The sequence below is a fragment of the Lepidothrix coronata genome, unplaced genomic scaffold, assembly GCF_001604755.1.
Source record: "Lepidothrix coronata isolate B3197 unplaced genomic scaffold, Lepidothrix_coronata-1.0 Scaffold156, whole genome shotgun sequence".
NCBI lineage: Eukaryota > Metazoa > Chordata > Aves > Passeriformes > Pipridae > Lepidothrix > Lepidothrix coronata.
Genome location: NW_016690336.1, coordinates 2,254,527 through 2,277,891, shown reverse-complemented (window position 1 = coordinate 2,277,891; position 23,365 = coordinate 2,254,527). Strand labels below are relative to the sequence as shown.

At 38.7% G+C, this 23,365-nt stretch overlaps 1 protein-coding gene across 1 annotated transcript in view; it reads right to left on the bottom strand.

Moving 5' to 3' along the window:
- Positions 1-2,500: 2,500 nt before the first annotated feature.
- The window catches only part of LOC108504257 (catenin alpha-2-like), a gene marked incomplete at its 3' end in the record, with an annotated part of 101,664 nt that continues 80,799 nt past the window's right edge, over positions 2,501-23,365 (bottom strand). The window contains exons 4-6 of the mRNA XM_017828991.1: positions 9,020-9,186; positions 5,159-5,278; positions 2,501-2,767 (exon numbers count right to left, since the gene is read on the bottom strand). Coding sequence (XP_017684480.1) covers positions 2,501-2,767; positions 5,159-5,278; positions 9,020-9,186 — 554 coding nt within the window. The remainder of the gene's footprint in view (positions 2,768-5,158; positions 5,279-9,019; positions 9,187-23,365) is intronic.

Sequence of the window (23,365 nt, the reverse complement as noted above, 5' to 3'; positions counted from 1 at the left end):
ATCTGTGAAACTTCAATAAATTTGGCCAAGTATGAGGGGAAGTAAAATGTGCACCCTTAGTTGCATTAGGAACTCAGAAATATTTCATGAGCATAAACTATATACCCAATTATTATTAATAAATTACTAATAAACCCAGGAATATCTAGCTTAAAATTATCTAAGGTTAAAGCGGAAACATAAAAGGACAAAGCAACAAGGCACTGAACACGTACTTTTGTGATCAATCACCTTCAAACAGGACTTCAAAGAAGAAAATCTAATAAGAAACACATTTGTGAACTCTCCCTTTTTCTACTAAATTATCTCTGAGAAGCAATAAATGGCAATTCTTTCCAAAACTTTGCTGCTAATAACTCACAGAATATGACAATGAACACGGGAACTAGTTAAACAGAACAGCTAAAGTGCTTCAAATAGGTAGAATAATTACTTATGCTACACACGATGATATTTTGATTGAGAAAATAATCAGAATATTTAGACTGCAGTGATTTGAAGCGTTAAGCCAAAGAACACTGGTTCTGAAATCTGAAATAAGGAATGCTGAGAAGTGTTAAATATTATAGGGAAAAATGTAAACTTATTTTGAATATAGCAGAATTATCTTGTCATATAATCCAGGGTTTAGTAAGCACTTCATAGCAAATACAAACTGATCTCAATCAATATGACTGATACTGCAAAATAAATACTCTGTAAAATTATTTTCACTAGAAAATACAAACTTTGTTTCCCTTGTTGAGGTAATATACTGCCACTATCAAAATAAAACATATTTCTCCACCACCTTTGTACTTATGACATAGTTTCACTAGTCTGGTAATTTTTCTTTCTTGCTTGCTTGTATAACACAAAGGTAAAATTCACAATCATCCCACCATCACAGCTATAAATTTTGACTTTCCCTGGAGCTTCAGAAATATCATCTCTGTTGCAGAAGTAGGTGTGAATAAATCTCATTCGACAGCTAAGCAGTGAGTTAGAAAATAGATAAAATAATAGTTTTAATCTCTTTATTCCCAGTAAGTCAGAGGAGAAAGTTTTCACTCAGTTTCCTAAAATTAGAAAGAGAAAATCCCCCCAAAAAGGCTGCTTTTTCACACATAACTGTGAACAAAACACAGTACTATGAATATACATCCCCCATAAGCATTCATGATGCCTGCAACATCATGGAAAGTGGAAAACACTTTACCTGAGGAGAAAAATGATGAATATTCTCATAAAGAGGCCAGGGACAATATCAGATGTCTCGCACAGTCTTCACTACATTTATTTTCACTAAGCACAACCACTCCCTTTGCATTGAACATCAGCCTTTTCCAGAAGGCAGCAGCAGCATCATCACTTTGGGGCTGAGATGTCACATGTTTTCTGTCCCTGTCTGTCAAACCTTTGCTGCCCATAACATGCAAAGTCCCACACAAAAGCCAGAGTACAATCAGACCACACAGGAATATTATTCCCAGGATCTTACCAACAAGGGACCTGTGAGCTGAGAAGGCCCTGAAAGCCATGCAGAATTCCTGAAATCTTGACCCACAATAACTGTGCAGGCAAAAACATGGATGCAAGAACAGATGCAGATGATAAGCCCAGTCCAGCACACCATGAGATAAATCACCTCCACTTTCAGCCTTAAATCCAGCAGGATTGAGCAGCTCCTGACTGCATGTGACATAAGCTTTTATTGTACCCTTGCTCGTTAATTCAAGTCAAGAGGACAGCATTCCCTAATAATAATCTTAGCAAACTCTTGCCCTAAGTCAGAATGAAAAAGAAAAATATTTTCAGAGACTGTCTGCAGGTTTCTTGGTGTTTTTTTTTCACTTTCTAAAGAATAATCCTCAAATGTGAGATAAGGAAAAATCATCAGACAGGACTGGCAATGAAATTAGCAGTTAAACAATTAACTGTCAAGAAAGTTACTTAAGCAGAACTGTATCTATTGCTGGAAGAGAGGTCGCAGCACTTTGCCTGCAGCTGAACTGACTGCTATCAACTGTGTTTGAGAGATGCTTTTTCCATATCTTTGATTAACATAATTCATGATTCAAGCTGAATGTTAATGTTTCCAAGACACTGAGCTGCATCACCATCTTCATTTTTTTTGTCTTGTCTTGCTCACTTGCCAGACTAACAGGATTTGACCATTCAACCAACACCAGATCTTGGTCACTAGACTAAACTGCCAGACTAACCAAACTTTGCACTATTTAGAACTATGTAGCTGGATTTGTCAAGGACACTAGGGATAAAGAGAACTTCTTTCTCTCTATCCCAGCCACTCCATATGAGCACAAATAACTCCTTATAATTCCAGCCCACTAGCAAGCAAACGACTATTCCTCATTTAAAATAACACAAATCAACGTTCCCCCTTTGCCTTTGCAGTCTGAGGAAATGGACCTGCATGAAAAGGGGAATTTGAGTCCTGTATAAGAACGACTTATTGCATGGAGAAACCCTTCATTTCCCACGCCCTTCTGATACTCACATCAAATTCATTCAGGGCAGCAGCAAGCTCTCCTATGCCAGTGTGGCCCTTGTTCTCGTCGGTGGGCGAGGTGGCCTGGGCAGCGTTGGAGATCCCAGCAATGGCCTCCTGCACTTGCTTGAAGACGTAGTCCCTGTTGGCCCTCGTGGCTGCAACGTCGGGGTGACGGAGGAAGGCCTGGGACGCCGTGTACAGCATGGTGGCATTCTTCTTCAGAGCCCCTCGGGCTGCAGCCATCTCATCCCTGCAGTGAGGGTCCTTCAGCTCCTGCACAAAAACACAAAGTTTTCATAGAATCACAGAATAGTTTGGGCTGGAAGGAACCCTCAGGATCATCTTGTTCCAACCTTCCTGCCACAGGCAGGGACACCTTCCACTAGCCCAGGTTGCTCCAAGCCCCGTCCAACCTGGCCTTGGACACTTCCAGGGATCCAGGGGCAGCCACAGCTTCTCTGGGCAACCTCTGCCAGGGCCTCACCACCCTTAGAGGGAAGAATTTCTTCCTGATATCTAATCTATGCTCTTACTCAGCTTAAAGCCCTTCCCCCTCATCCTTTCACCACATACCCTTGTAAATAATCTTGCCCCATCTTTCCTGTAAGTTCCCTTCAGGTACTGGAAGGCTACAATTAGGTCACCCCAAAGATTCTCGCCTCCAGGCTGAGCAATCCCAATTCTTTCAGCCTTTCCTCATAGCAGAGGTGTTCCATCCCTCTAATCATTCCAGCAGCCTCCTCAGGACTCGATCCAACAGCTCCGTGCCCTTCCCTGTGCTGCTGTTCCCCAGACCTGGAGGCAGCTTACAAAGAGTCCACACACTTCCCTTATGCAAAAACCCACCAAAAATTTATATAAAACATTCAGAATTACTCTTCCTGATCGGCTGGATTTGGTCTGCTCATTCCATAAAGGCAATGTGAGTGCAACGATCCTGTTGCAGCAAGTGCCTTATTTTTCTAAATGCTATACCCACATCCTTCAGACAATTATCATAAGGTAGACCTTTAAAAAACTATCAAAATAATAATATTTCCTAGACGAATATGATTTTAGCTCTTACAGACCTAGAAAATGTACCTCTCACTTTTTTTAGCCTTTCCTTCATATTTTGCTCTATTCTTCATACCATGTAGTGTTTGTCTCTTTTGTATATGACATATATTTTCTTTTATTTCCCCTGACAACAAGAATCAGATATTGCACAATATGTTACCAGAATAAGATGGTACTGTACTATTGTTGATCCAGGTTTTTTCAATTATAGGGTACATCACATTGCCCTTGAAACCCTTTGAAATATTAGTTAAGATAGTCCTAACAATATCCACAAGAGATAACAAAACATTATTACTTCTATTTAAAACTACGAATAAAGAAGTCTGGAGAGCTGAACAGTTTACTTATGTTCACACATAGAATCTGTTGCAAACACTGAAAAACAACCCAGATATTCTGGATTTAGAGGTTCCACCCATGGACTAATTTCAGCCACATGTGTTCCTAAAAAATTTATCAGGCTAGGAAACAGAAGACATGAAAGGAAAATCTATGAACATCTTAGTAGTTTGTTCTAATGCTGTCAAGATTTTCCAGTTACATGGAAAATTTTACTGGTATTATGAAAATGCATCTTAAGAAAATTTTAAGAGATTTATAACTTAGATTTTTTTATCATACCTCCAGTAAGAACTTAAAAGATATAAACCATTCATAAGCTTTCACATTTTTCTCTTTTTTGCCGTATTTGTAACTGTAGTTCCACAGGGGAAGTGTCTGAACATACAGAAGAGCACTGTTCATAAAGTGACTAGATTTTACATTTGTAACTTATTTCATTTCAGTACAACTCTGAAAATGCTACTTTTCATTAAAAAAAAAACCAACAAAAAACCACCAAAAAACCCCTACTATCATGAAGTAAACTGCCATTACTGTAATTCAGAAAATAAGGTAAATAGGCAGAGGACTATGGAAAGCCAGCTTTCCAAATCCGGTGTGCCATGTACAAAGATGACATATCTCTCAGTTATTGGTGGTATTCAAATACAACTGAAGTTGGAGAGACCTTATTCAACTCCACAGTGACAGCACTGTCTTAAGAAGAACAGTGTGCAGGAGAAAGTTTTCTTTATTGCAAAGTTGTACAATTGCAGACCTCGAATAAATGTTATCATGAATTTCTGGTCTTTTTTTCAGTTGCCTTAGCAATGAATAAATAGGATGGAGCACTTGTTTTTTTAAATATCTGGAAATTAATAATAATGGTTTTAAACACAAAGTAGATTGCTGTTCCTCATGAATTTTAATTGTACTAAACTACCAAAAAGCTTTGGTAGTGCTTTAGCAGCTGTCAGAGGGACCTGAGATCTGCATAGGTTAGAATTAAATGGGAATAATCATCAAATGAAAACTATCCTTAACCTCCTGAATCACTGGCCTTTTCACTCCTCAATCTGTTATTAACTGAAGCTGCTTGAAAAGTACTCTAAAAGAAGCCGTACTTCTGGAAAGCTTCATCACATTCAAAAATAATCAGCCTGATTAAATTACAGGGCCATGACACAGCAATCGCTCACTGCACATTTAAAACCAGGCTTGGACATAAAACACAAGACCTTCAGAACCAAGACAGACTTTCTCAACCCCTCAGGGACTCACCTGTTGTCGTCTGGCAGCCACATAGTTCAGTTTTACCATCTCCTTCCCAAATTCCTTGAAGCGATTCGCTAAATCTTGCTCATTTGTTGCATTTTTCACTGCTTCTAGTGCTTCCTCTACCTACAAAATAATACATCAGATGTGTCAGCACTTTAATCTGGGTGCACTTTTGACAAATGTGTAACTGTTCCACCCAACACTCTCTATTACATGGACCCAATTTAGCTTTTACATCCATCACTGTACATTTGCTCTATGACAGTCTGACCAACTTTAATTAGATTTCTTTAATAGAGCAGCTGTCATTCTGCATTACTTTCCCTTTACCATGCTCTGAGATCATGTAAAACCAATGTAAAAGGCATAACTGTATTAATTTCTCCACTCAGCACTTATCAGATGAAATATTTAATATCTGTGGGTTTTAAAACAAAATAGATGAATATGCTCTTAATGTGTGGCAGAGGCTTTACGGGAAAACAAAGGGAAATTATTAATTCTGGACAGGAAATAGAATTTTAAAAGGAAACTCAAACTTACCATTAAGATTCAAATTTGCCCTGATAAATTCAAACCATTTTTGTGAAATAAATGATATCTTCAACCCAGAATATATGTCTTATTTCTTTTTTCCCAGCTCTCGGCTTTCCTTTTTTAGTGATTTAACACTGAGAAAGGAATCTACCCAAGAAAACACACCTGCAGTTACTCAGTCATGCTGAGCAGGCAAAGATGTAAAACCCCAGTTGTACCAACAAGTTAATCCACCAAATCTATTGTGAATCTTTACCTTATGCACAGCAACAAAAAATATCTGAAGGCATAAAATGCTCTATTCATGCAATAAGGTAAGGAAAACTTTACTGTGACAAGATGGGTATTCAAAGTTGTATTTCTCTCCCTCACAAGATAAAAGTGCAATTCCAAGCAAAAAGATTGAGAACTGAAAAGATTCTACGGATCCTTCTTTCTAAAACCTATTGCTGCAATTCATGAGAACGTGAATAACAAATCTTCACCTCAAAGGGAAATTGGGATGGGGACACGGTCCTGGGCAAGAGCAGAGGTTTGCAGCTCTCCAAAGGCTACTGGGAACCTCTAAATTCAGCAGTAGCTGCTGTCTAATATTCTAGAAAGGCAAAATTATGTAGAGAACCTGGCTCTTTATTGGTTTAGTTGCTCCATGTTTTCCTACCTGTGAGAGAGAATACTTTACTTTGAGCTTTTACCTCCTTACTGCAGATTTACCAAATTACAGGGCAGTGGAGTAGCAAACTCATACATTTCTATTGGAAAATGCATAATTCAAGCACATAAATTCATAGCTGTTATGCTGGAAATTATAAACTGAGTCTGAGACACATAAGTTACAAGCTTATCCAGAATCCAAATTACCTCTTCCTTTACTCTTAGAAAGAACAGCAGTTTTTAAAAATTAACTGTCTGCCTTACCAATAACACAAATAAGAAAAGCATTACTCTATTAACTAATTTGTTCTTGCGGAATTTCTTGCAAAATATGAACATTTTCCTTTCATATGAAGAAGCATTTACATTAAACTGCCTGAGATTTTCACCTTTAGTATGTTTGTTATGCTGAGCACAGGCATGACAAACTGACACACATTCTCCTAAGCCCTGCTAGCTCCATATTAAATCATATTGCTGAAGAATTTGTTATAGATTCCCCTCTGATAATCAGATTTCAAAAGATGCTGATCATACTCTGTCGTGTCAGTCAGGGCTCAAGCCCACGAAACCAGTTATGAGAAGTATTAGAAAGGACAGGAGCACGAGCCCCCCTTTAATTGTATTTTCACTTGTATTGTTATTATAATTTCTTTTTTACAAATTCATATTGGAGCAAGTTCTCAATCCTCAAGAAAACACGACTTCACTCAACTGTACAGATGTGTTCTTCTGATTAAAGAGCAAGGAGGTAATTAAAATACTCATAGTTCTCTGCATGCATGATCACAGACAGTATTGGTACATGAGGGCTTTTTATGAGTGTTACAAAAGCTCCTGCAATAACCACTGTTCCTGATTTTAGTAATGCAAAAACTAACCTGAAAGCAATGACCAAGTGTCCTTCCAGAAAGCATCTGCATCTATTCCCTCTAAAAACATTAATTAAAATGCCCTATTTCCTGGAAGTCTTTGACAAGCTTTCAGAGAAAACTGATTACAGTACAATTCAGTATAAGGCAGGGTTCAGTACTTTGACATGCAGAATTATTTTAGCTCATTGATTTTATGGTTAACTTACACCAGTCTTTGAAAGTTACCTTTGAGTCAATATAAGATCTGTTCCTTCCCCAATTTTGTATGCCATAACCACTTTTTCTCCCCAGTAATTTAATTTTTATTTGCTTAAAACTAGTTAGCACTAAAAAATGGTAAGATAAACATATTTACATGTTCAGTCCTCAGAAATAAATTATCCTTTTTAACCTGAAAATAAAAATGAAAGTCAACATTGAATTTTGCTGAAAACACCCAGAGATTGCTGGCTTTTTCGAAAACAGAATTCACAATATTATTGGATAAATGCAAAGATTACAAACCACACTGTCATGCACTGCCCCTGCAAATCTAGGGTGCAAACCGTGTAAGTAAATACACCCACTTACAAACCAGTATTGGACATTTGTGTTTTCCATAACACAGTACTCTGCTGTAAAACAAAAAAAAAACCAAATCTCGGATGTGAGAACAAAATTCCTCATCGCCTGCGAAAGAGCTGGAATACAACTCTTCAACATAATGTTCAGAAAAAAAACCCTGTTGTTTACGATATTCAAGTGTTAGCCTGGCTAGGAAAAGCCTGCTTGAATTACAGTTGCATTTTAGCAAGGGAAAACTTAAAAAGCATATTTGAGAGAGACACTGCTTACACTGCACAGAACCAGGGCCACGTGCTGACGACAACGAGAGCAGCACTTTGCTCAGCAGAGCAGAGCTCACTAGAACCTGTGCTGAAAAATCGGCCTTTTTCTTATGGAAACTGTTTTCCAACTGTTCAGGTTATCTGCACAGTTTGCAAGTTGAAGGGTTCTCACTGTTTTTTCCAGAACAGCTATCACTGTGCAGCTGAATCTGTTAAAAGAAGCAATTCCCCATCTCCTCTGCTAAACTCACACAGGCAGCTCTGCAGGCTTTAAATATTCTGTATGTGATTTTCTACACCATCTCGTTTTGTTTCAGAGGGTTTTGTTGATTTGTTTATGCAAAAAAAGTGTAATACTCCAATAGGGAAAAAAAATTTCCAGTTTCAACTTAATAGTCTTTTAATATTCCTGAATAAAAACGAGAATGGTGGCAGCCAAAAGTGAATACAAACCCTTCACAAACTATCTGGCCATGTTTAATTCCTCTTTATTCTATTCTTCCTCTCTAATGACTGATTATAAGCTGTACTATTGCCTCACTTCAAATAAAACATTCAATCTTTTGACATATCCAGAAGTCAAGCAGAGAAAAAAAAGAAAAGTAGGAAACTATAGTACTTAAACTCTACCACAAGATAGCAATGCTTGACAAGTACTGAGAGAGTAACCACTGGGAGAAGATGTGAGGTGAGTACACACTCCTGCTCAGTTCACAGCTGTTTAACAGCCAAATTAGCCCAGTCACTGAAGACATCTGACTAATTTTGTCTTAAGTCTCCAAATATTAAGTTGTGCAAAATTAAAAAACGAATGAGACTAATATAGAAACATGTTATGATCTCTTATCAGCACTTGAAGAAAAAACAGCGAAGAGTAAGGAATGTTGACAGTTATATTCATAACCGATTTATTCCCTGGTTTTCTACACACAAAGCATGCAAACCCAAGAGAGAAGGTGAAGAACGCCTACAATCTTCAGGTGTGAGAGAAGCCTCATGACATCAGCCATGTCAGCCAGGATGAGGAGGCGGGTGACGGCCGAGAGCAGGGCCCGGGCTGCCCTCACCATGGTGCCCCTCTTCACCGAGGAGCAGGGGTCGTCGGCGAACTCCGAGGAGGCAATTCGCATGGTTTCTCCTAGAAAGGAAAACACACACGGTAAATAAATTAGGTTTTAGCCTTGGTTTGTTTGTTTGTTGGTTTTTTTTTTTTCAGAAAGTATAAACAGCTCACTAAATAAAGTAAGTGATGTTAAGAAAAAAATCATGGGTTGGAAGGGACCGTAAAGACCATCCAGTTCCACTCCCCTGCCATGGGCAGGGACACCTTCCACTAGTCCAAGTTGCTCCAAGCTCCATCCAACCTGGCCTTGGACACTTCCAGGGATCCAGGGGCAGCCACAGCTTCTCTGGGCAACCTGGGCCAGGACCTGACCACCTTCACAGCAAAGAATTCCCTCCCAGTATCCCATCTAACCCTGCCCTCTGGCAGTGGGAAGCCATTCCCCCTCGTCCTGTCACTCCAGGCCCTTGTCCAAAGTCCCTCTCCAGCTCTCCTGGAGCCCCTTCAGGTACTGGAATGCTGCAATTAGGTCTTCCCAAGGCCTTCTCTTCTCCAGGCTGAACAACCCTAACTCTCCCAAGGTTGTCATCATAGATTTTATCTCAACCCAATGAGATTTTACATTAACCCAAACTTTGCTATTATTGAAAATAAAACGAATCTTGTTTTTCTTCAGTGCAGAAATTCAGAAAGTACTGCTAATGTGAAATTAAAGCATATTTACATTGCTTTTAAGACCATTATAACAACATCCAAAAAAATCCCAGATGGCACAACTTCCCATAAGACAATGCAAATAGTGGGGGAGAGACTTAAGACTGCCACAGTGAATAATTCCCATCAGAATTCTTTTCCTTATTACATTTACCACTAGGACTGCATGTTCATATTATAATTTGTGTGCAGTGTATCTTAGATGATAAGCTGATAATATACAGTTTCAGTAGAAAAATTCAAACAGCACATTTCTAAGGCTACATACCCTTCTTATCTTTCCAAAATGTTGGCAAAACTCTCAAAGGATTTCTTTGGAGACAACGAACAAAAAATCATTGTCAGACAAAGAAAACAAACCAAATTTCTAAACGTGGTTAAATGTTACACTGCTCAAGCATCACAGAGTCAAAGCTCTGGGTACCTTCTCTCTGAAGAGAAACAAGTTTCTGCAGAGGAGGAAGAACACAGTTTGCTGTCCCTGCCTTCCCATGCATTTAACCTGTGTGCCAAAGATCACTGAAACTAAGAGCAAGGAACTCTGAGGTCAAAAAGATCCATATACAAAGATACACAAGCTTCAAATCAAACAGTTACTCAAAAAATTTGAGTAACAAGTCTTGGCTGAGACTGTGCTAAAAATTGGGATTAATTTTTTAGTTATTATTATTATTATTACTATTATTTTTAAATCAGTGACTCACAATATTTCATGCAAAAGAAGAGATTAAGACCAACTACAGAATAGCTGAGTCCAACAGGTGAACAAGAGTTAGATGTGAGTTTCCTAACCTGGGAATTTGATCCCAGTGGATGACTGGATTCATCTAACCAGTTTAACAACTGGGAAGGCAGTTATTTATTGAAGGAAATTATCACTTTGTGTAGAAAGTTTGCTCCAATTCACCCTCTCAGAGCACACTGAGCTGACTGACCCCAAGGGGATACACACAACTGCCTGAAATCCCAGCAAGGCTTTCCCTTATTTAAGCTCTAAGTTGGATTCAGATGAGAGGGAAGTGATTGTAAGCATCCAGAAACAAAACTTTTGTATGTGAAAGTAGTGAATTTTAGGTGTATCCAAGAGGAAATAGAGGCCAAAGCAAGATTTGGATTTTGGAATCAGATGCCTGCAAAATAACTTCCATTTTGGTACTGAAGGGATTTTACCATTTCCTGCCAAATTACCAGTCTGTAACTTCAGGTAAGCATTTATACTGAAATATGAAAGAAGGAAATAATGTTTGGTAATCGGTCAGTGGCACCAGGAAAGCAAGCAGGAAAATTATCTTCTTAGGCTGGACTATCCAAGGAAAAAAATTGAAAATCAACACAGCAGGAAAATGTAAGGACAGTCAAAAAAAAAAAAACAGTTAAAAAATCTGGATTACTTATTTAACCCCAGAAAGCTCAAGTTACGTGAAATAAATAAAAAAAAAAGAAAAGAAAAGTAGAAAGTATTAAATGAACATAATCAAATAAGCAAATCAAAAAAGTATTAATATAAAAGTTCAAAACCGTTTAAAACTTTTAAAGATCTAGTAGTTCATAATTTAAAATCTAATAGCCTAGAAAACTGGTATTTATAGAGAGGAAGCTCGTCTGTCTCTGTGCCAATTAACATATTTTAATCCTTGTACAGCAATGGTATCAAACCACTCTTAGGCTAAAGGTAATGCTGGAGCTTCAGCTAGTCCAATTATTTTTTTAAAAAAACCTTTTTATCTGGAAAAAGCCAACCCTCCACTGAGTCACCCATTTCTTTCCAAATTCATTTCAAGTTGTTCTGTAATCTATATTAAATTACTTTCAGGGAAAATTAGGTCAATGCAAGAAACACAGACATCTGAAGTCATCAGGTCTGCTTCCCTGCCACTGCAGTCAATCATGTCATAATAGAATTAATAATAATCTTAATATGATAATACCTACACTCAAAAACTTATCAGGCTTCCATCTTAGAAACAGCTCAGACATTTAACCCCAATTAATCCTATGTGAAGTAGGAAAGTGATTCTAAAATGAACTCCAGAACCCGACAGGTTCTTTCCATTACAAACACTTTAATGCCATGCTGCCTGTATTTATAGATAATTTATATCCATTTCTTCTCATGCCCTAACTGTCCTTCAATCTCACTAAGTGTTCTTCTTCCACCCTTATTCCCATTGTCCCTTCTTCGCTTTGTGCATTTTTGTGACGAGCCCTGACAGATTAAAAGCAGCATTTCAGTCCCCTCTAATTGCACGGAATATCCATTCCAATAATCATTCCAGCAGCCCCACGAAACAATTCTGCTTCCGGAGTAGAAGTGATAAGAACTGCAGTTTTCTAGGACATATCATTTGCAGCTACGAGAAATCCTTCGTAGAGTCCCAGAATATCCTGGGCTGGAAAGGACCTGTAGGGATCACTGAGTCCAACCCCTGGCTCTCCACAGGACCAGCCCCGAGAGTCACAACGCGTTGCCCAAACACTTCCTGAGCTCTGTCAGGCTTGGTGCTGTGACCACTGCCCTGGGGAGCTTGGTCCAGTGCCCCACCACCCCCCCGGGGGAAGAACATTTTCCTAATATCCAACCCAAACCTTCCCTGTTAGAAAATGATTTAAAAGGGATTTTAGAAAACCTAGAACATTCAGTGGAGAAAGCCTCCATTAGCCACATAAGAAATACTGATCTTAAAAGAAGGGAACAAAATAAAACCAAAAAAAACCCACCCAAGTTAAAACCAAACCCAATAAAAAAAATACCAATCACAAAAAAACTAACAGTGAAATTCAGCTTCATTCCCAAATTTGAATGATTACCAGTAAATACCTGCAGGGAGGGTGCAGAGAGGACAGAGCCAGGCTCTTCCCAGTGGTGCCCACTGACAGGACAAGGGGCAGTGGGCACACACTGAGACACAGGAGGGTCACTGAACATCAGGGAACAGTTTTGGTCTGTGAGGGTGATGGATGGAATGGGTTGTGCAGGGATGTTTTGGAGTTTCCATCCTCAGAAATATTCCAAATCTGTCTGGACGCAGTCCTGGGCACTGAGCTCCGTGTGGCCTCAAAGGGGGTTGGACCAGAGGATTTCCAGAGGTCCCTTCCACCCTCAGCCATTCTCTGACCCCATGAACCTGACAACAGCCACACCCCAAGCCATTCCTGCACCTGAGCAATGGCTAAAAGATGTGTCCACTGTTATCATTTGGCTTCTGGGATCTCATCAGCTTGAGAAGGTTCAAACCTACAGCTCCCGTCTCCCAGGATGTGGTCAAACCACTTCCCCTGCCCTGAGGGGATTTAAGTGGGGGACCTGCTCTCCTTCCTTGAGGGGGAATGCAAGAGGAGAGTTCGTAATATTCACTTTCTAATAATAAAGTTACAGTACCTAGAAATGGAGTCTTTTAGACCTGATTCTCAAAAAAAACCCCTTTTCCCTCAGATTTTCAAAATACAATGTTGAGGTGGCAAATAAGGATTCTTCCTGCCACAAAATGTTGTTTTATTTTGGATATTAAATTCGGGCACTCATAGAACAGCAATGAAAGATGTCTTTGCATGTATTTCACCAGAATCACATGCACATAAAAGTCACCTGGTAACCTGGGTGAGGTAACTCGTGCACTACGAGCTGAAAGACTGCTTTCAAAAAAATCAACAGCTGATTGCAAAGGTCACCAAAAAAAGGCTACTGGAACTTTGGGACTCATAAGCAGACTTAAAGGTAAACATTTACCTATAAAGCAAACAATGAACTAAGGCTTTTTTAATGGTTAATACACAGAGGAAATGTCATTTTTCCAAAGCCTTGAAGTGTTTATTAAAATAGAGATAGAAGACAGGCACAAAGCAGCAATCCAGAGAACAGCTCTCATCAGCAGGGGATGCTGACAATACTCCAAACACCTGGAAATAATTAGTGGAACAATGACAAATTGATTGGCTGCACCACTCCTGAGCAGTTCTCAGATGGAAGAAATTAATAAAGCTGTGGTCTAATTAATCAATCTCTTTTAGATTTTGGGTTTTGTTCAACACGCCCAAGATTAAAAAGATGCGACAACTGATCCATGATCTAATTAAAGTATTTTAGAGGGCTCTCCTTGTAATTAGAGCAAAAGCATTGTTATGAAGCCATTCTAGATTATAATAGTATATGGACACAAACTGAGTTGCACATTCCATATTGAACAGTGATGATGACACTAAATGATGATATGAAAGAGCTGAATAACTCATAATTGCTAATAGGGCATATTAAAATATAAGCAGCTTTTTTGTCCTTCCTTCATGGATGCTGTCTCATTATTCAAGCAAACAAAAGCAAACCTTTCAAGATGAAAAGATCTCCAATTTTATCCCATTTGGACTTGTCTAGAAACTCACAGAGCAGGTGAGTTCACATGTCAACACTCAGGTTTCTGGCTTGGGAATAATGAACTAAATCTGGTCTGGGGTGGTTGGTTTCCCACTGTCTATATTCCCCCTACCTTAATAATCATACTGATTATTTACCCCATCTCTTAAAAACAACATGTTTTGTTTCCAACACTTTAAAATCCATTCTCATAACTGAAAACAGCTAATTTCAATATTAACCCCTATTTGACATTGTTCAAATGTGGGAAGCAATTTTTATTTTCATCCTATATATTTAATAGATATAAACATGCACTAAAAATTCTATTCAGAATTCCAAAAGCTTCACACCAATGGCTGTTAAATCTTCACCTCCCTTTTCCCTGATACTTTTCTTCTACATCTTTACTGCCACATCCCCTAAACCCACTTCCCCTTTCACTTGCAGCTGAGATTTGGTTTTCCATCTGTGGGAGAATGACCACTGTTCTCATCACATTAATGGATTTCAAGGTCAGAAAAGGCCACCTATGATGGAGCCTGATCTTTTCCCATCACATTCCAGCTCCTGGAGCTGTTTCTCTCTGGAACTGATTGTACAGATGATCTAGTTCACTTAAATTTGATGCACTTTACATTTGACATTTAGATGGAGCGATGGAAGATGAGTCACTCTGCATTTTAAAGCACAATGGGTATCCTTAAATCTAATATGTATTTTAGATTCAGTGTCCTTTTTTAGATCCAACAGCACACCATATCATTCACTTCCTACATCATTAAAATAGGTCATTTTAATTAACCCAACTAATTCTTTCCTAAGGGAAGGTAAAATAGCAAGAATACAGAACTTTTAAGATACTTAATACAGAACTTTAAGATATTTAGCCACATGTCTATGACAATTGAAAACAATTATCCCACAAATGTTACATTTTAGAATGAACTTTTCTAATTAATAGCCAGATTAATGGTGCATTTGAAACATTAATGATGCACTTAAGTACAATGAAACAATTTAATTTCAATTCAAAAGTAAATTGTTTGGGATGTGAGTATACATTAACATTTTAATCCCACTTTGTCTGCAGCCCTCAGCTACTCTATGGTAGCTGCAGAACTGCAACAAGAACATTCAAAATTGTTAGAATAGTTCATCACCTAAACAAGACACTACAGTGAAAAAGAGTTAGGGAAAGTTGCCAATTTTTTGGTGAACTGTGATTGGTAAATTTATTAAAATCATTATTGTAAAACATGGCTGAAATGAATGTAACTGACAGAGAAAAATCTGTGAGCCCTAGTGATTAAAGTCTTGAATTTAATCATTTAATCGGTTTCTGCACAACAATGCATTCATACAAAGAAAATTGTGATTAATAAATATGATCGAACTGTACCAGGTATGGAAAGGAAGAACATTTGAAAAGCACACACAGTTTTCTTACAGAAGCATTCAGATTCCATCATTCTGGATCTCACTTCCATTCTGGGGCCTGAAGGGGCTGACAAATACTGTAGAGCCAAGCAAATTCCAGGGTACATTCCATCTATGCCCAAGGCACCCTGAACTAAGCTCAAAATCATAATTAGAATCAGTTCCATCACTCTCTATCATCACACTAATAAAAAATGCCCAATGAAGAGTTCAGTTGAAATTGATACTTTCTGAGATAAACTTCAGTTCAAAGGGTTGATATTTTTCCAGCAAGATGCATTTTCATAATAAAATTTAAAAAAAAAAATCCCAATGATCTGTGAAAACAGAGGGAGCAGCAAACTGCTAACAGGAATAATAAGCTCGTGGGAAGGATTGATGATAAGATTGATCAACCCAGTGGATTATCAGCTCTCTGGTTGTTTTAAGGGTCAGTTTTGTATCCTTGCTAATTTATGCTTTTCCTTACACTGAGATCCTGTCTCTGAATGCCTTGACACAAGCAGTAAGAGCAGCAGGGACCACCTGGCTCTGAAGAGAGCACATTTCCAAGCCCCACTGCAACCTGGATTAATATGTCAGCAGGTATTCACCCTGTTCTGAAGAGCCCAAGATAAAGGAAATGGGCAGACCCTGAAAATTATACGGGCATATGGCATATCCTTAACATCACTGTTAAAAATCTGGGGAGCAAACATGGCTAAAAGCAAATAAAGAGCTCTTCCGTGTGGGATTAAGAGAACGGGCACACTCATGTTGAAAAATTTAGGGGTTTGTGGCCAAGGCAGAAAAATAAGAGCAGGAAAAATTTAAATACAAAAATGGGAAAAGATACTCCACTATGAGAGAGAATGAGAAAGGAGAAAAGCAGACCAAGGAGAGTATTGAGCACAGGAAATGTCTGTGGCACAGGCTTATGTTAAGGAAAAGATAAGAGAAAGACAACCAAGAATACAAGGGGAGCATTTGCAGGTTTACATGGAGCAAGAGATAGAAGGTACAATAACACTTTTAGAGAATTAAGTTATTTCATTTCTACTATTTGCTCACATAATCTGCACACACCTATATTTGAGACCCAATGCAGTCATTTTTACACCACAAAAGAACAAGGATTTCTGAAACCATGCTCAAACCATCAGTCTACATGACAATGAAGTTAATCCTTCCAAAACTGGGAATTACATTTAAAAATTAACTTTTGAAGATTATAGTGATTTTTCACCAGATCTTGACTTGATAAGATTTTAATAACCTAACATTTTATTCCCAGTTTCACTGGGAGTTCACATACATGTATTGACATCCATGTGTTAATATAAGAGCCCCTCATTAATTAATGCCTTATTAATTATAGGCATGGTTTGAATGTTTAAAAACAGCAAGAGCTTCTGTGCAGAGAGATAATGAGATATCTGAGCTTCACACTGTGCATTTACATTCCAGTGCAGGGGCCAAAACACAAAGCTGATCTATGGCCCACCACCAACCCACAGGAATATGACCAATATGTTATGTACAATAAAAGGGTCATAAATCAGACATGATTATCATCAGATTTTTAATGAGAACAGAAAGAAATTATCATTAGGGAAAGCCTTTATAGATAATAGAGAAAATTATGGTTGATCATTAGGTCTGCCCTTTCCAGACACCTGGGCATGAAGGAAGGCTGAGGAGAATCAGGGCTGGATGTGGCTCTGAGAAACCTGGTCTAGTGGAAGGTGTTGGAACCAGATGACCTTTAAGGTCCCTTCCAACCCAAACCCTTCTGTGATTCCATGATCTCCATCCTTTACAGGTGCAGGGGGAAACAGAGTCACAAAGGATGAGGCAAAGGTTGATAAACTCTCTTTTTTTTCCCCTGAGTTCCTGCCAAAATCTCTGTTCATGCCGATCAGTCTTAAATAAATAAAATAAAGAGCAATTTAGAACCACAAGGTCCAGAAAAAGCAGGTGAAAAGGGAGTAGGGGTTATACAGTTTGAGAAGAAAAAAATATATATTTCTTAACATATTGTAGAAATACATAGTAGGAACAGAGGTTAAAAACTGACATCTATAACAAACAAAAAACAAAAAAAAAAAACCAAAACAAAACAAAAAAAAAGCCAAGCATAGCTCTGAAAGTCAATTAGAACAATTATGGAAAAATGAGATTTGCAAACATCCAAAATCCAAATCAGTGGAGAGTCTAGATTTTCATTTTTAGTAGATATAAAAATAATTCTACATTCCATGGGCACTTCAGAACAGGTTCCTCTTCCCATTTTCATATATAAACAGCAGCCAGAATATCTTGCAGATCTGAAGTTTAAAAATAATTTTTCTTTGATAAAGGGATTAAAAAAACAGAGAGAACAAGATAGCTGGAGATCAGAATACTGTAATTTGACACTTCTCAGAGGAAAGCAGCGACTGCTATTTGATTATAACATTCTATATTCCCTCACTCTGCAAAGTATTACTGGCCTTTGTAGTATGTGAAAAATGTACTTCAGACACAGACGTGTTCCAAATGGTAAATGGAAAGGCAATAAATTAAAGCCTTTTATATTTTGACTAAGCATGTTTTAGGATTCAGATATTAGGAGGCGTATTTCAAATTTTCATGCTGTCACTTTCAGTACTTCTCTCATCAACTACCACATTCTGAAACCATATCCAAAATTAAAGCCTAATCTGTATGGGAGAATGAAGCTCTTGTAACAGCTTTTGAAGTTGGATGAGTGCCATGGAAAATGCAGCCCAAAATAAAGAACACAGAACAAAACATACTGTGGGCAAAGAGGAGAGCAGAGGAGGGGGCAAGGAAGACTCCCAGATAAAGTTTAGTGATCCAAGGACTATTTATATCTTTCCCATTAAATGTCACTGGGTATCCACAGAATCAAGGAATGGTTTGGGTTGGAAGGGACCTTAAAGCCCATCCAGATTCCACCCTTGCCATGGTTCCACTATCCCAGGTTGCTCCAAGCCCCATCCAACCTGGCCTTGGACACTTCCAGGGATGGGGCAGCTACAGCTTCTCTGGGCAACCTGTGCCAGGGCCTCACCACCCTCACAGGGAAGAACTTCTTCCAAATGTTTAAATCTAACCTGTCCTCATTCACCTTAAGGCCATTCCCCCTTGTAAGTAAGCAGAGATAATCTTGGTACCATGGATCAGAACCCAAGGTCCCCCCATTTGAGATGAATCTCAGCAATACTTCCTATTCCATTCTGATCACAGAAAACCTCACTTTGTTAAACTGAAAACATATTTCACCACTTCCTTTACAAAACTTAGTCAGAATTTTTTTGACTAAGTTTGTTACTAACTGGTTGTTTTGGGGGTTTTTTTTGTGTATTATCACAATATCACTTGAAATCTCCCGGTAAGTTTTTAAAAGACTGAAAATCCATCATTCAGCCCAGCAAGGGGGGAAGGACTGGAGAGGTGGAGACAACAGGACAAAACACAGCAGCACTGGTGCAGAAAGAAACCTGTCTTTCCCTTTTGCCTTTGTAACATATCCCATATTGTCCACCAGCTCTTCATTTGGTGGCCACAGCACCAAGCCTGACAGAGCTCAGGGAGCACTTGGACAACACTCTGAGGCACATGATGGGACTCTGTGGGGTGTCCTGTGCAGGGCCAGGAGCTGCACTCCATGATCCTTGTGGGTCCCTTCCAACTCAGGATATTCTGATTTTAATCTGACTGAAACACGAAGCAATGACCAAATCTCAAGCCCACCTCCTTGACTTTCTCCCTTCAAAAAACTACTTCCCAGTTTAAATATCCAAGACAAAGCCCCTGCACTGCTCCAGATCTCCCACCAGTTTCTCTATCACTGCATTAGACAGCAGGTGACACTCTCAGCACCTTTGCTCTGTTAAAAAGTGCCCTCACTGTTGATGGAAGTTTTAGGGGACACCCACACAGGGTCATCTGAGGTCACCTCACTGCCAAGCAAAAAGGAATCTCCTTCGAAATCCTTTTGATCCGGTGGACTAAAATAACTGATTTTCCACTTCAAAGGATGAATCAAACTTTTCCTTTTCTTTCCTTTTTTATTTTTTTAACGTTGCATTGAAGAAAAATAATTTCAGTTCAGAATTTCTGCCCAACGAATGGACAGTGATTTCATTTCCAGCTCTCAGCTGGAATCCAGGTGCTGTTTCACCAGCACAGAAACCAGAACAGCTTCAAAAGGAGAGGCTGAGATGCTCTATAGTTTCACAGTGACTGTTCTTCTGAGGGGTCAGAGCCTTCAATTCAAATCTCTACATCGAATTACGCAGAGAGGCCACTTAAATACACATTCCATGAATGCCAGAAAATCCTCCTGCAGAACACTGCTCATGGTTATCTCAAAACTTAATTGAAAAGGATGCACATTAAATGCTGTTGGGGATTACTCACTGTGAATCAAGCCTACCCAGTTTTGGAATTCCTGCTGGAAGACAGAACAGGAGGAGACAACTGCCTGTGGTGCCTCTTCCAATTCGTAAGACCCTGTTTTATTTTATTTTTTATTTAAATCCTAGTGAGACTGTTTTCCAAATTTGACCTGAATTCAGAAATTTCATGCATACTAATACTGCACTGGGATGGGTGGTGGAGTTAAATATTTACTGCAAAATATGGCCTAGTTACAATCCCTTGAGAGGGATTTTTTTTTTTTTTAAACCATGCTGCATTTCTGCAATCCTTTCTTAAATAAAATCTTTTTTAACAGCAATATTGCTTCTAAAAAAAAAAAAATAGTAATTTGAGAATCTGAGTTTAGAACTCAAGTCAAACATTTCTGGAAGACACACTATTTCTGTAACTTGCAATTTAAAGTATAATTTAATTTTTGACAACTGTCAGAAGTTGACATTTTAAAGCAAATTTATTATTCCCTAATATAAAGCCACGATAGTGCCAAAATCTTCAAGAAAGACAATATAAAAAAATATAGTATAAAAAAAGAAAAATCAGCACATATATTAATTTATATTATTTTTTCAAACATATATCACTGCTTTTGCAAAATCTGCCTCAAACTGTCATGTCTAGGCAATATATCAAACACCAACTACCCTTTATAACACAAATACCTCAGAGACATAAGTCACTTTCATAAATTTAAACTCACATGAGCTTAAACAAAACATTAAAAAGTGAAATGAATATTAGAAAATCTCCAGCCCAGGCTGGAACAGAAGTAAATCTTCTGGAAATGGTGCAGAGAATAAGCACAGTTGGCTTTAGCAAGAACCAGTATCATCATCAGTTCAAGACCTCCCCAAGAGCCTAAACCATGTGCACAGAAAATCACAAAATCATGGGATGGTTTGGATTGGAAGGAACCTTAAGGACCATCTAGTTCCAACCCCTGCCATGGGCAGGGACACTTGTATGCATTTCACTTTTCTCTATTTTCAGCTTCCTCCTTAAGGATACAGGACTCATTACGGGATGATGCAGGGGAAGATCATTTTAGGATTGCACAAAACTTGTAATGGGATGTTTAGAGGAGAAACCAAAAGTGGGTAAAAGGAAGGACCGAGATGATCTGGGGAGGAACAAGCACAGAAAAGTGGAGGGATAAGAGGATAAAAGGGGCCAGCTGTGTGTGAACAGACTGCTGGTCAGTGCACTTGTCTGGCCAGATTCCTGATCCCCAGCTGCTGGACAGACCACGGCATGTGGAGGTCAACTCAAACATCTGCTTCCATGTGCTTGTGGGTGTGTTTTGGGGAGTGGGGGCAACTGGGGAGACCAGGATCCAGAAGTCAGCTGGATAGAGTGAGAAGCTAAACCCAGCTACTGAAAGGATCTGCATTATACATACAAATATAGGTATTTTACACTTACAGATGTTCAGCTGTTTCACAGAAAGATGGAGAGGTTTGGGTTAGAAGAGATCTGCAATGAGCAGGGACATCTTCAACTAGACCAGGTTGTCCAGACCCTGACGGAGCATCCACCACCTCTTTGGGCAAACAGTTCCTGTGTCTCACAGAATCACGGAAAAGTGAGTTCTCAGTGCCTGATGTGTGTGTTCAGACATGTATATACACACACATATACATATGTAAAAATGTACATATATGATCCGTGTATGTGTGTGTGTGCATGTGCTTACTGGGAATACATGATCAGTCTCTTTACTGCTTGGAACTGGGGCCATGGGGCTGCAGCAGCCTCACTGCTGGATTTGGGAACCCCTGGCACTACTTATCTGTGCAACAGCTCTTTGAGATGCTCTACACCATCTGCTTTTTTCATCACGAGCGTTTTAAATCATTTCAGAAAAGGCATTTTAATGTCTTTCTGCAGCTAAATTCTCTGAGAGCTGGAAGATAATTAATGGATCAAAAAGGGCCTGGAGGAGCCAGCACTGGAGTATTTGCATGGAATGACATTTAACGTGCCAGATTTCTGAGGAGGAGCACTGCAAGGGTGAATAACAACTGAAGTCACTTCCACACGTAACAAGCGATTCAAAATAGATTATGAGTATTTTTTAATAACAAGACAGAGTTTTACTATGGTCAAAAAAAGAGAATATCTTATTGCACACACAGGTTCTTTTACAGTGCAGGCCAAGAGTCACTCCCCCATTAGGCAGGGTCGACCACAAGCCTCACTTCATCTTTCAGAATGGAGAAAAGTTCTAGTTTGTCTCAAATAACTGCTCCCCACACAGACACACTTTCTCCTCTACCAAGAACTAGCAGACACTAACTTCTATTGTCAAAAAAATGTGAAGTTCTCATATAGTTCAGTGAAAAGTTTTATAAATAAACATAGGGAGAACATACATTTAAGTGAAAAGATATGTTTTTTTTTCCCTAAAAATTATTTTCTAGATTCTAGAGGGAAAATTCTAGATTCTCTAGATTTCTCTAACACCCAACCCAGGTAAGAAACAATAGTTCAGGTTATGCAGACAAAATCTAAGTGATAAAATATTAGTATCAGATTCTTTTTAATTATTTTTAAGGGATCCATTGTTGCTCCTTCATACTTGCTAGATTCAGCCCCAGCATCTTACAGTTCTTTCATTCAACTCAGACTGTGGGAATAACAATCAGCCAGAAAGAGTCAGAAAAAAATATCAAAAAATCCCTGAAAGAATCAGTGCTCAGTTATTACAGTAAGAGATGCCTTCACAAATCTTCAGTTGCAGATCAACCCTTCAGTTTGAGTCCAGTCACAGGGACTCAGAGTTGAAAATACGCAGAAATCAGACAATACTTCATCGTTTGCTTTCTCTGTAAAAAGAATTTCTTCCTTTCCCACCTCAAGTGAGAGTTGTATTTTTACAAGTCTTTTAATGGCTTCTACAGAAACAATTTGACTTCTATATATTTTATAAACTAGGAAAAAATGCTGCAGGAGTAGCAGAGAGACAGAGAGGGCAAACCACAGCCATTAGCTGAGTTCTTATTAACCAAGTGAACCACAGAGGAATGGATTATTTGTATTTTAAATGTTAAACCCAAACTATTCCAGGAAACCTTTTATATACTAATGGGTACAAACCCTTTTTTTTTCCCTTTTTTCTTTTTTTCTTTTTTTTACAAGTCAAAAGGACGGCAGAGAGAATAGATTGGGTAAATCCTGGAAAGTCTGTGGCAGATGACTCTCCCAAGAAAGTAGATCTGAAGGCATAACATGCTATGTAAGAAGATGTTCATACCCTGGACTTAAATGTTTGTAAGATAAAGGAAGGAAATCCAGTGGGAAAAGGGACAGAATAGACAAAACTAAGTA